Consider the following 13,786-nt stretch of genomic DNA (forward strand, 5'->3'; position numbering starts at 1 on the left):
GTATTGACACTACTCTGATCTGTTGAGAGCTTTTATAAATGAATTACGAGGTCAAGCTCCACGCTTCAAGCCTTATTACAAACATGATTAAACAAATAATTGTCCCAGCTTAAATCAACAGCATGTGGCAAATAAAATAATGTACACTTCTCCAAGAAATTAACGCACCACTATAAAAATGGGTCAGTTTTGATGTCTCGAAATTCCTAAGCCTGTTGTCTGATTTAAGTGATTTTTTTAACATATATAGGTTTATTCTTTCACAATATCGCTGTAATAACAGTGTTGCTAGACAGATAAATTGTCATTGTATACCAGGTGTACCAATCAAACTGTAATTTTTTCTTAGAGTTCGCGTCACCCTGTGGTATATTCTAGCATTTATAAAATTAATACTGAAATTAAAACTTAAGTACAGCCTTAACACTCTGTCTTTTTGTTCATTCGCTTATGTTGGATAATAAAAAAGTTAGGTACTTTAACAACTAGCCTTGTTTTTCGTCAATACAGGGTGTTTTTAAATAAGTATGGCAAGCTTTAAGGGGTAATTCTGTATGAAAAATAATGACAGTTTGCTTTATAAACGTATCTATGTCCGCAAATGCTTCGTTTCCGAGATAAGGGGTGTTGAAATTTTTCTTACAAACTGTCGATTTATTTATTGCTCTAAAACCGGTTAAGTTATGGAAATGAAATTTGGTGGGTTTTAAGAGGTAGTTATTGCGCATTTTTTGATATACAATTAGGAATTTAGAATTCACCATTGACACGCATACTGGTAATAGACCCTTATGTGCGCCAATGGTGAACACAAAATTCTTAATTGCATGTCAAAAAATGCACAATAATTACCTCTTAAAACCCGCCAAATTTCATTTCCATATCTCAACCGGTTTTAGAGCAATAAATAAATCGTCAGTTTGTAAGAAAAATTTTAACACCCCCTATCTCGGAAACGAAGCATTTGCGGACATATGTTTATAAAGCAAACCGTCATTATTTTTCCATGCAGAATTACTCCTTACAAGTTTGCCATACTTATTTAAAAACACCCTGTATTGATGAAAAACAAGGCTAGTTGTTAAGTACCTAACTTTTTTATTATCCAACTTAAGCGAATGAATCAAAAAACATAATGTTAAGAAAGCATGAGGCTATAGTTGGGTTTTAATTTCAGTATTTTATAAATGCTAGAATATTCCACATGGTGACGCGAACTTTGAGAAACAATCACAGTTTGATTGATACACCTGGTATACAATGACAATTTATCTGTCTAGCAACAATCTTATTACAGCGATATTGTCCAAGAATAAGGCTTTAACATGTTAATAAAATCACTGAAATCGGACAACAGGTGTAGGAAATTTGAGACATTAAAAATGACCAATTTTTAAGGTATTTGTGCGTTAATTTCTTGGAGAAGTGTATTTGAGAAAATATAGGATGAATAAAAGGATATAATAATATAAACAAATAAATATATAGTTAAATGCTTTGTAAAAAAGCTGAACTTTATTAATTATCAATAATCACAATAAAAAATATTAAAGCAAACCTATTTCTCATCAGATTTTTCCTTACTATCAATAGTATCCCCATCGTTTTGTTTTCGTTTTGATAACATTCCTGGTCTATAAATAGCTATCGTAGGCCTGTCCTTATTTCTAATTCTTCTTTGTGAATCACCTTTTTGGTTGTCATCCTTTTCATTAAAACTTGATTCTCTCTCTTTCTTTTTGTTGTCTCTCTCTTCTTTGACAGTTACACTATCTTCACTAGATTTTGATTGGTCATCATTTTTCTCCTTAGTTGGTGTTTCTGGTTTAGGAACTTTTTCACTGGCTTTATTATTACTGCTACTATTCTCAGTACTTTTATTGACACCATCATCAGTTTTCTTGTCTTCTACCTTTGCATCATCTACTTTCTTTTGCACTGCTTTTTGTGCTTCTAATTTTCGTTCTTCTCTCTTTTCACTGTACTTTTTAACTTTCTTCGGATATGTTTTTGGTTCGTGTTCCTTTTTGCTGTACTCATATTTTTTATCCTTGCGTTCATCACTCTTATAGTCAGGATATTCTTTTCTGGGATACCTTGGTTTTGGTTCCTTACGCCTATCTTCAAATCTTCTATCGTCATATCTTCTGTCTTTGTTCTTGTAGTACGATTTTTCATAGTATCTCTCTTCTTTCTCGGGCTTTTCCACTGCAGATGCCTAAAATAAAACAAATTGAATGGAGTAAAAGAATGGCAGATGTACAGCTGAGTTCACTGAATACTTTACACCAGCATTTTTGCAATGTAATTTCTTTGCAAAAATTTCTCGTGTATTGAAAAATTAAATAAAAAGCTATTAAATGTGTCCAAAACGCCTTGAATGACGAACAATAAACAAAAGCAATTGCCAAACTTGAAGTAGGTTGGTCACTAAGGCAAGTTGCTGGTAATTTTAACTTGAGCCATATGTGCATATATGAAAAATCAGAAAAAGATGGGATAATTTTCACGCAATAACACGGTTAGGAGGTTTAAGAGGGCAGATCTCCACAGAGCAACAAGATGTGGTGTTAGTAGATTGTCTGAGAGAAGCTCCTTTTGCCACAGCTCAAAAAGTTAGTGTAGAGGCAGTCTTTCAGGGCAGTATTTGTACTGCACATATAGTTATGTTAGAAGAGAATATTCTCAAGAGAAAAATAGAATATTCTCTCAAGAGAATATTCTCGAGAACGAGAATATTCTCAAAACAGTAAATCCTTTATAAAAGGTATATTTAAAATCCCTAAAAAGGGCTACATCACAATCACAGAACTAGTTTTCAACTGGTTTACCAGTCATCATCAGTGCTTACGTGAAGTTTACATGCTAACCACCAAGATATAATTTTACAAAAATATGTGGGTCAAAGCCCTATATACGTGGTCCGTTAAGAAAACATCGGTTAAAGATGCCAATTAAAACATGGATGTTAGAAATATTTTACCATTATGCCCTAGGTAACATCTGAGCTGTAGTGTGACATTACACTACAGCTCAGATGTTACCTAGGGCATAATGGTAAAATAATTTCACAAAATTTTTGTGTTTTCTGTTGTTTTTTGTATTTTTTTTATATACAAAGAACACTGTTGTTTCGTCTCATAATTTTGTATATATTGTTATGATCTGCTTCTTATTAATTTTATATTAATTATTATTTATTTGATTAATTATTTAATTGTCGCAAATCATACATAAAAAATTAATAAAAAATCTCAGGGTGCCTTTTTATAATATTAAAAAAATGTCTAAATTATCTTACGTTATACTTATCTTCTCTCGTGGTTTCAGTATCTCTTAGTTGATCCTAATCGGGATAAAATAGGAAAAAGAAATAAAGCAAAAATATAAAATAAACATACAGAATTGTCTTTTATTTATCAAAATCAATACTTCAAATCTAAAAACCTGTGGACACAGATGTCCGACTGAAATTTTCACCACTTAAATTTATTCTAGTTAAAAAAAAAACAATTTATCGGTTTGTTCCCGATGACTTTGGTACAACAAAATAAACAAAACCAAATTATGTCTTCGCAAGATTAGCTATACTTCCTATTTACTTTTTGAAATATTGGAATTTTAATTCCTACGCTTTTTACTCAAAATTTTAGTTTCCGAACATAAAAATATCTTTCACATAAGTTGACCGACCTTTTGCTTCACTCACTCTGATGTCTTCTCGTGACCCAAAACAGCTCTCCCTCGTTGACTATGTTAAAGGCTACTCATCAAAGCCCTCTCCGTCCCCCAGCTTCAAAACTATCAGCATACCAGCACCAATTCTCCAACAAGCCAGGCCTCTTTTGACCAGTACTCGATTCAAACAGAACTCCAAAAATTCTCTGCTCTCCTTCTCACAATAATACAGAATCAAAGAGGTATTTCGTCTCAATTTGATCTGTCTCTCGTTCCACTTTTCAGCACTATTCTCCACTATCAAACAACCACCGGTACTTGCTAACTATCTATCCACGAAAACGTCGAACTGCTCCTCAGCGATGCCAATAACATAAGTACTGACTTCTTTTTCAAACTCACTCAATCATTCAAACCACTTTTCCCCTTCCAAATTGCCAAGAATCAGAAACATTTCTCTTTTCCATTCGATAAACAAACAGTCATTCTTTCAAAATTATTCCGACCATCTTAATTACTTTCGGGGAAACTCTACAACATTTACTCGGGGTGAAACAAAGATATTAAAATTCCAAACTTTCTTTTAAACCATTTTTCTAGAAAATGATAATTACCTCTACCTGTGGATTCTATAGTTCCCGTAATAAACAATCTTTTTCCATTTTAAACCTAAATACATCGTCCTTTTCACTTTAATTATTCACAAAAGTCTTTAATGGTTCATCGGAAAGCTCATTAAAAAAGAAATCCACTTACATCCAAACTAAATTCTAATAAATATTTACAGATCAATATACAGGGGGTATCAAATTTATGTGCCCGCGTTATTTAAAAAAATATTTAATTTAATTTTCATTTTGCCTTTGATTGATAAATTGAAAACACAATAATATATAAGATCATGATTTTTAAAACCCTATTTTTCATCGTCAACAATATTCTTAAATGCGTCATGGAGTTCATTCTCAGAAAATTCTCCATATCGAGAATATTCTCCGATTTTTCATTCTCGAGAATTTTCCAACACCATGCACATAGAAGGATTAAATAAAACAAGTGAATTGATAAATTGTGCAGCTGCTAGGATACCTTTTTTGACAGAGGATCACAAGAGAAGACAAGTTGCATTTGGTAATGAATTCATAAACCGTCAAGACAACTTTTGGTCTAACATTGCACTTTCTGATAAACAAAGTGTTTCAATCATATAATAAAGTAACAGTCAAATAAGAGTTTCTAGGCTGAGAAATAGACTTTCTGATAAACAAAGTGTTTCAATCATATAATAAAGTAACAGTCAAATAAGAGTTTCTAGGCTGAGAAATAGGTTTCATGAACAATATACTCAGCATTTAAGAAATAGAAGTCAGTCAACATATGTGGATGGAAAAGTGCTGAAAGGCCAGGCAGGATTATATTACAAACATATTCTTGAGAACATAATGTTGTCATCAGTCATCCAGAAATTCCCCAATAACAACTTAGTCTTCTAACATGACAATTGCCTGGTGCATATGAGTAGAATTGTTTGAGAATGGTTGTAAAAAACTCATGTTAATGTTCTTCTGTGGCCTTTCTGTAATTCAGACCTTTTCTGTAACCCCATCGAAAAAGTGAGGGCAGAGTCAACAAAGGAATTAAATGAAAGTAACGGTATGCGTATGCCACGGAATATAATTTAACTATGGGAAGCAATTGAGCATGCATGGGAGGAGCTTGTTGAATATAACAAGAGGAGATTGGTGCTATCTATGAATAGAAGATTGCAAAGTTGTATTGACAATAATGTAGCTTCCATCAAATATTAATTGTGTTACTGTTTGTCATTATTTAATATAAAATAGATTTAAATAGTCTAGTCGCCAAATAGAGGTTACTGTGTCCTTTTCAATTCTGATGGACAAACTCAACGGTTTCTTATGGATTTTTGGCAGCTGATTACGAATTTCGAGGGTGGATTTCGATCCAAGTGGTCAAAAATTGTTATAAACAATTTATAAACAATTGAATTGTTTATAAGACTCTGGCTCATAAACTAAAACAGATAAAAAAAATTTTCAAATAAAATTTTTTCCATAATAAAAAACGAAGAAAAAAACGTTTAGTAAACTTATATATACTTACAAAATCTCCAAGAGCATCTAAACTCACTTGAAATATGGCTGAAGAAGTGGAAGTTTAAGGTAAACGAAACAAAATCATACCATATAACATTCACTCTCCGGACTGGAACCTGCCCACCAGTAACCATCAATCAAATAAAAATACCACAAAGTAATCAAGTCAAATATCTAGGGCTACACTTTGACAATAAACTCAACTGGAAACACCATATTACAAAGAAAAGAATGCAACTTGACCTAAAAACCAAAGAACTTTACTGGCTCATTGTAAGAAAATCCCACCTTTCAATAGAAAACAAATTGCTAATATATAAAGCAGTGATAAAGCCAATCTGGACTTATGGCATTGAACTGGGGGCTGTGCTAGCAAATCCAATACTATGGTTATCCAGAGAGCGCAATCCAAGATACTTCGAGCAATAGTTAATGCACCATGGTATGTATCAAACCAAACTCTACACACAGATCTAAAAATTGATGTAACCGAAGTCATCCGAGAAAACAACAGAAAACACCACAACAAACTAGAAGACCATCCTAATCCACTACTTCATCCACTACTGCAACCTGTCCACAATAGAAGACTCAGAAGAAGCTGGCCCTCCGACCTAAGAGGTAACTGAGGAAACATCGCTGGATGTTTACCTCTCCACGTCACCACATTTACAATAATATAATTTAATGTAAGACCAACAAATTGACTTATAGATGTTTGTTTTATATCTGATTGTCAATAAAGGGAGATAATAAAAAAAAAGTAAACTTATATCCAACAATTAGAACTCAAGATGTAAAATTAGTGCACAATGCAAATTGCAGATTGCAAAATAAGTATTTTTGGAAGCTTTATTGATCGTAACTCGGCTTCTACGGACGCAAATTAGCCTTAGAAGGTGTCATTTTAAAGCTTAATTAATAGGCTTCCAAACAAAGTTTGTTAAATTACTTTATCTTTATTTGTTTTAAAGTTATACCCGTTTGAAGTTATTAAAAAAAATGCACATTAATTTGTTTATGTTTCAAGCAAATTTGAGCTATAAACATTTATACTTTAATTAACAATAATGATAGAAGAACTAAAAAGGAACATTTTGAACTTACGAAAATGTTCATAAGTTTATTTTTGGACAAGATATCGATATTTTAATAGCGCGCTCTGAGGCGCAAGATCGGCTCACAGCGTAACGGTTCACGCGCTAACTTCTTGATGCAAATTATAATTTCTATGTATATACACTTTATCTTCATTTTTCATTTTTGAAGATCCTAATAAAATTTTATCATATAATTCTTATAATTAAATCATCATACTGTACCACCTTTCATTCTATTTACACGAGAAAAAAAAAACATTAAAAACTAATAGGTATTTCAGAAATTTAATTAAAAAGTAAGTTGATATTATTTATTAATACTATTTTTACAAACATTTTCTTTCATGCATCTGCATCGAGACATACAGGGAATTTCTGCTTGTAAACATCTGCATAAGTTCTTAGAGCAATTTTTACAGATACATGGTGGTACTAAATCTGATCTTGAAGGCATTAAAATATCGATATCTTGGCCAAAAATAAACTTACGAACATTTTCATACTCTCAAATTGTTCCTTTTGAGTTCTTCTATCATTATTGTTAATTAAAGTATAAATGTTTATAGCTCAAATTTGCTTGAAACTCTTATAAACAAATTAATGTACAATTTTTTTAAGAAAATTATAACTTTAAACCGGTATAACTTTAAAACAAATGAACTTAAAGTAATTTAAAAAACTCTGTTTGAAAGCCTATTAATTAAGCTTTAAAACGAGATCTTCCAAGTCTCATTTGCATGCGTAGAAGCCGAGTTACGATCGATAAAGCTTCGAAAAATACTTATTTTGCAATTTGCATTGTGCACTAATTTTACAACATTTTGAGTTCTAATTATTGGATTTAAGTTTAGTAAACGTTTTTTTCGTTTTTTATTAAAGAACAAATTTTATAAGAAACATTTTTTTTAACTCTTTTAGTTTATGAGCCATTAAATTGTTTATAACAATTTTTTGACCACTCGGATCGAAATCCACCCTCAAAATTCGTAATCAGCAGCCAAAAATCCATAAGAAACCGTTGAGTTTGTCCATCAGAATTGAAAAGCACACAGTGACCCCTCTGGCGCCTAGACTACCAATTATATTACCATTTATGACAAACACAAGTGTATTTTCCAATTAGTATAGAATATCTACTAAGTTGTCATGAAATGGAAATATTTAAATTACTCATAAACTACTCGAAAGAAACAAATATAGTTATTTAAATAAAATAGGTATTACTACAACAAAAGTAATAAATTAAAGTAAAAATAAAATAGAAATCTGTGGCTAACGGACCTACATCCAAGCCATTTTTCACTCACACACACACACACACACATAAAATAAAATGGATATTTTTAACACAGACTTCCTTATTTTCGTTATTAAGAACATACAATTTTTAGCAACAGTGGCCTAAGCCACAAATTGCGCATTTTTAGATTAATATATCAACATTGTTTATATAGGGAGATAGTTGGTCAGCCCAATAGGAAAATTTGTTTGATTCAAATTGAGACAGTCACCAGATGTCCCCACAATTTCTGTCAGGGTCGCAATGTCAAAATGCATAGACACCAAGTTGGATACGATCCTATTCATAACACCCCAACTCGCATACATATTAAGAAAAATAAATATATATGGAAGAATATATTTAGAACTTGAATTAATGATGTCATACTTAATATAAATTACGTATATAATAGTATGACATCATTAATTAAATTTCTAAATTTACTCTTCTGTATACATATTTATTTTTCTTAATATGTATGCGAGTTGGGGTGTTGTGAATAGGATAGTATCCAACTTGGTGTCTATGCATTTTGAAGTTGCGACCCTGACAGAAATTGTGGAGACAACTGGTGACTGTCTCAATTTGAATCAAACAAATTTTCCTATTGGGCTGACCAACTATCCCTATATAAACAATGATATCAATAAAAGCAGCAACATTAAATCTTCGGATTAACAGGGGCCTACATAGCGTTACCAGGTGTCCCGATTTGCGTGGGACGTCCCGATTTTCAGGGGTCTGGGGACCCGTACCGATTTGTACCTGATCGGGACACTAAATGTCCCGATTTTCACCCACGAAAACCAATTTCAGGAGGACTTGCAGTGAATTTTATAACTATGTTATAAAAACAAGGCACTCCTAAAAGCGGCAAAATCGAATGAAAAATTTGGACGGCTTGTGCCGTTGGTTGCTTTTACTCGGGGGCGACAGTCACCCCTAGTTGGGGGTGAAAATGTTTAAAATAAGTCCGGATATGAGTAAATTGGCTAATTCTAAGCAATTTTAGTTCTATAGAATTTTAACTTAGTTAATACTTTTCGAGTTATTTACGATTGAAAATGTTTATTTTTCAACAAAAAATCACGTTTTTCAGGCGATTTTCACAAATAACTCAAAAAGTAAGTATTTGATTGAACAAAATATTCTAAGCAAAAATGTAGCATAATATTGTGAAAAAATCTAAAAAAATATTCTTAGCAAAAATGTAGCACAAATTAAAAAAATTGTGAACTCGTAAAGTCTATAGACCCAGCAAAAGCAAAGTTGTAGCTTATGAAAAATACGTTCTTGTTCGTCAAATTCCAAATCAAATATTTCAACGTGAAATAACCAAGAAATGAAGCATTTTTCGGTGGAAAAACTAATTAAAACTTTTTTAATAAAGCTTTATTTTTATGTTTTAAAAAAGTTTCTAGCATCAAAACTAAGCGAGTTATGCTCAAAATCAAGTTGACTCCTTTTTTTACTCCCAAATGAATCTATAATATCTATAAAAGCAGAACCTACCTACTTTTTACTCCTTGAGATTTTTAGTATCCCTAATACCTTATGTTAAGTTAAGGTATTTTTGTTAAATTATTTTGAAAAAAGGGCATTTTCCAATATTTTAGAAATTTTTTTTTCCAAACTAAGCACTCCCAACCGGTAAACCTTACAGATCGTATAAACAATACGCATAAGTAAATGTTAAAGCGGTAACGATTAATTTTATTTAATAATATTATTAATTATAACGCTTAGTTTTAATGCTAGAGACTTTTATATAAAACAAAATTAAAGATTTTCTTAAACACTTTAAAAAATTTTAATTTGTTTTACCTGAAAATTGCTTAAATTTTTGGTTATTTCAAATTGAAAAATTCGATTTGGAATTTGATGAATAAGAATGTATTTTTGATGAGTTACAACTTTGATTTTACTGGTGTTATAGACTTTCTGAACATACAATTTTGTTTGATTTTTTAAAAGCTACATTTTTTGCTAAGAATATTTTTTTCGATAAAATTACTCGAAAAGTATTGACTTAGTTTAAAAATTATATAGAACAAACGCTTTTAGAGTTGACAGTTGATCCATTTTGGAACTTATTTTAAACGCGCGTTTTTTTACCCCCGAGAAGGGGTAACTCTAACTGTCACCCCCAAGTAAAAGCAACCAACGGTACAAGTTCAACTTTGACGTAGATAGTAAGTAGAACCTAAGACCAGATCTTCATGCAATTCAGAGTTGACTCCAGTTACACTCCAAAACGGTTATTTACTGGGCTATTGTTGTTTATTTGTCCCGATCTTCAACCCTAAATCCCGATTTGTTTTTGCTTATGTACCGATTAAAAACAAATCGGACTTGGCAACACTAGGCCTACACAACCTACCTCTATATTTGGTCGCTACATAATTTGTAGTGCCATCCCATAAACATAATGGAAATATGAATGCAATGATTGTATTTATCTCAAAACTTCGTTTTTGGGCTTAGGCCACTGTTGCTCTGATAGACTCGATTAAGTTTAAATGTGGCGAGGATAAGGTATGTGGCAATAACAAAATGTGGCAAAGACAAAAATAATTACCTCAGGTTCAGTCTTTTCTGCTTTTGGATTTTCTGATTTTGAATGAGATTTCTTCGTAGGTGATTTTTCTTCAGAAATTTTCTTTTTATCTCTACTATCTCTATCTCTATCATCAAAATGTTCTCTCCGTTTATCAAATTCCCTTCGTTTCCTTTCCTCCCTTCTAACTTCTCTGATTCTCATTCGCTGTGCCCTTTTACTCTTAATATACTCAAGCAGTGGAGTCGTAACATCATTTTTATTCTCACTTGAGCTTGTTAGTTGAAGAGTATACTCAGGTTTCTCATCGACCTCTTGCGGTTTCTGTAAATTTTCCAGGAAATCTAGATAATAGGGATCCGACTCGATACTACCAGCTTTGGGATCCATCCTTGTTTTCCCACGTTTCTTAGGGATCTTCTGGAAAGGAGCGAATTCGACCACACATGGATACTCACTACCTTTGGCATCAAGAAACACATAGTTATCAAACCGTTCCTTGAAGCTATACACATCGTCGTGATGCACAAAGTTAATATAGACTCTAGAAAATGCGTTTTCTCCCAAACTAAAGTCCCCATTCACGGTATAGATGTAACTATAGTCTGGAATTGGGGATACTTGTTTTATAAATGTTTCCTGTTCAATTGTAGGAGGTAGACGACGAATAATTACTTTGGTCAACGGTTTTTCCTTTTTATCAGACTTCTTTTCAGTTTCTGATAACGCCATTATCTTAAAAAATTATGAAATCGAATAATAGAAATATTTGCACTATTTTGCCATATGTAGTAAAAATATATTTAATATATTTATTTTTGACTCTGACAGTTAAAAATTCAACACAGACATGTCATGTGTCATGACATGCGTTAGGCAACCAACATTACAACAGTCCAGGCATGGGCGCCCATACAAATTTTTAGACGGAGAAGGTAGATGTGAAGATGTTGCACATTACATTTTGTATATCGGTTTTCTAGCGTTCTACGCCTTTACGTTCTTAATTACCACTCCTTTCTATTCTGGCAGTCTTCCTCTCTTAAATTTCTTTCCGACTTCGCCTTGGAGATGCCCTTTATCCATGTAGTTGCTGGTCTTCCTCATTTTTCTGTAGGGGTCTATTCTAACATTTTTGGGGATTCTCCTTTCCTCCATTCGTCTTACGTGTCCGTACCATACTAGCTGTAGTTTTTCGATGTCATCTATGATTGTTCTTTCTATTTCCATTTGTTGTCTCAATGTCGTCGTTTCAGTCTAGATCTTCTTGCTGACCTCCAAAAATCCTCCATCTCTGGCTAGTAATTTATCTCTTTGTACTTTTCGGTTAATTAATTGCCAGACTTCGTCTCCATAGAGCACTTGCTTTAATATTGTGTTGTAAATTCGTTTATTTTCTGTCCTTTTATTTTTTTGCCACAGCACCGAATTCAGGGCTCCTATCACCTGTTTCCCTTTACTGTACTTACTTTAATATTTTCTTCCCTTTTGCCCTGTACCTACTAGTTAGTTTTATTCAGATATATGTATTCATTATAGCTTGTAGTAATTGTCTCCTGTTCCAGGTTCTCCGTTTCTTCGCTTCCTGCACATATTGTGTTTTGTATACTTTGGATGACAATATACAGTGATGAGCGTGCTAATAACCTAAAATAGCGCAGAAGATGGAAAACAATACATTGCGAAACAAAAAGAGATGATACTAGTGGAGGTGGAAATGATCGTTATAAACGTATAAATTAACACTATGTTACATAGTTTCCCACCTTTAGACGTATCAGAGGAGTATGGCAACTGTCACAGTAACATTTTATAAAATATTTTGTCATCTATTTTTGTGTCCCAATGTATTAAGTTTTCCATTATGAGCGCGCTAATAACCGGCAAAATAGCGCAAAAGATGGAAAACATAATACGTTGCGAAACAGAGAGATGAAAATGATCGTTATAAACGTATAAATTAACATTTCATTACATAGTTTCCCACGTTTAGACGACTGTGACAGGAGTATTTTATAAAATTCTACTGTCACAGTGACAGTTGTCATACTCCTCTGATACGTCTAGAGGTGGGAAGCTATGTAATTTATACGTTTATAACGATCTTTCCATCTCTTTTTTAATGTTGTTCTGAAGCCATTTCCTTGTGACATTTTTATAATTGACTATTTAGATAGGGAAATAAGCCACAATTAAATTGAAAAATAATAACTTTATTAACGTTTCGTTGCCCAAATCGGGTGTCGTTGTCAAAATACTACTGAAATGTATGTCGAAACGTTAATAAAATTATTTTTTTTTCAAAAATTCCACAAGGAAAAAGTTTTCCTGTAGTTGGCTGTATACCATGTAATACAAAAAAAGTCAGGTGGCAGTGCCACCCGACTTCCACCATGTAATCAAGTCACACTACAGCTCAGATGTTACCTAGGGCATAATGGTAAAATATTTCTAACATCCATGTTTTAATTGGCATCTTTAACCGATGTTTCCTTAACGGACCACGTATATAGGGCTTTGGCCCACATATTTTTGTAAAATTATATCTTGGTGGTTAGCATGTAAACTTCACGTAAGCACTGATGATGACTGGTAAACCAGTCGAAAACTAGTTCTGATTGTGATGTAACCTTTTTTAGGGATTTTAAATATACCTTTTATAAAGGATTTACTGTTTTTTATTTTTCAATTTAACTGTGGTTTATTTCCCATCTAAATAGTCAATCATCTCTTTTTGTTTCGCAATGTTTTGATGGAAAACTTTTGAGCTATTTTGCCGGTTATTAGCGCGCTCATCACTGTATAGTTTAAAGCACTTGACAAGCTAGGGGGCCTCGACCCCCTACCCAAGGGTTATGGCGCCTATGAGTCCAGGAGAAAAGACGTTTTTTTACTTTTATACTCTCTCCTCTCCAGTCTAAAATAATAGGATACAGGTTGAATAATAATGTTGAAAGTTTGAGTGTTGTATGTATATTTTCAATATTTCTCATTTGTTTAATCTCGAATATTCATCATTCATATCTGATATTAAACAGTACATATTTATCAC

General features: G+C 32.6%; 1 protein-coding gene across 1 annotated transcript; it reads right to left on the bottom strand.

Annotated features, from left to right (window-relative positions):
* Positions 1–1,483: 1,483 nt before the first annotated feature.
* Positions 1,484–11,570, bottom strand: LOC114332116 (regulator of nonsense transcripts 3B). Its single transcript, XM_028281848.2, has 2 exons — positions 10,756–11,570; positions 1,484–2,218 (listed from the first exon to the last, which is right to left on the bottom strand). Exons 1-2 carry the CDS (start codon positions 11,464–11,466, stop codon positions 1,559–1,561), a joined length of 1,371 nt encoding a protein of 456 aa, XP_028137649.1. The 5' UTR covers positions 11,467–11,570; the 3' UTR covers positions 1,484–1,558.
* Positions 11,571–13,786: the final 2,216 nt, after the last annotated feature.

This window comes from Diabrotica virgifera, chromosome 2 (assembly GCF_917563875.1).
Source record: "Diabrotica virgifera virgifera chromosome 2, PGI_DIABVI_V3a".
Taxonomy (NCBI): Eukaryota; Metazoa; Arthropoda; class Insecta; order Coleoptera; family Chrysomelidae; genus Diabrotica; species Diabrotica virgifera.

Coding starts and splice junctions, on each gene's coding strand:
- LOC114332116 (XM_028281848.2), bottom strand. CDS start 11,466: ATGGCGTTATCAGAAACTGAAAAGAAGTCTGATAAAAAGGAAAAACCG. Junction 2,219..10,755: donor CAGAAAAGACTGAACCTGAG/GTAATTATTTTT, acceptor GTTTTATTTTAG/GCATCTGCAGTGGAAAAGCC.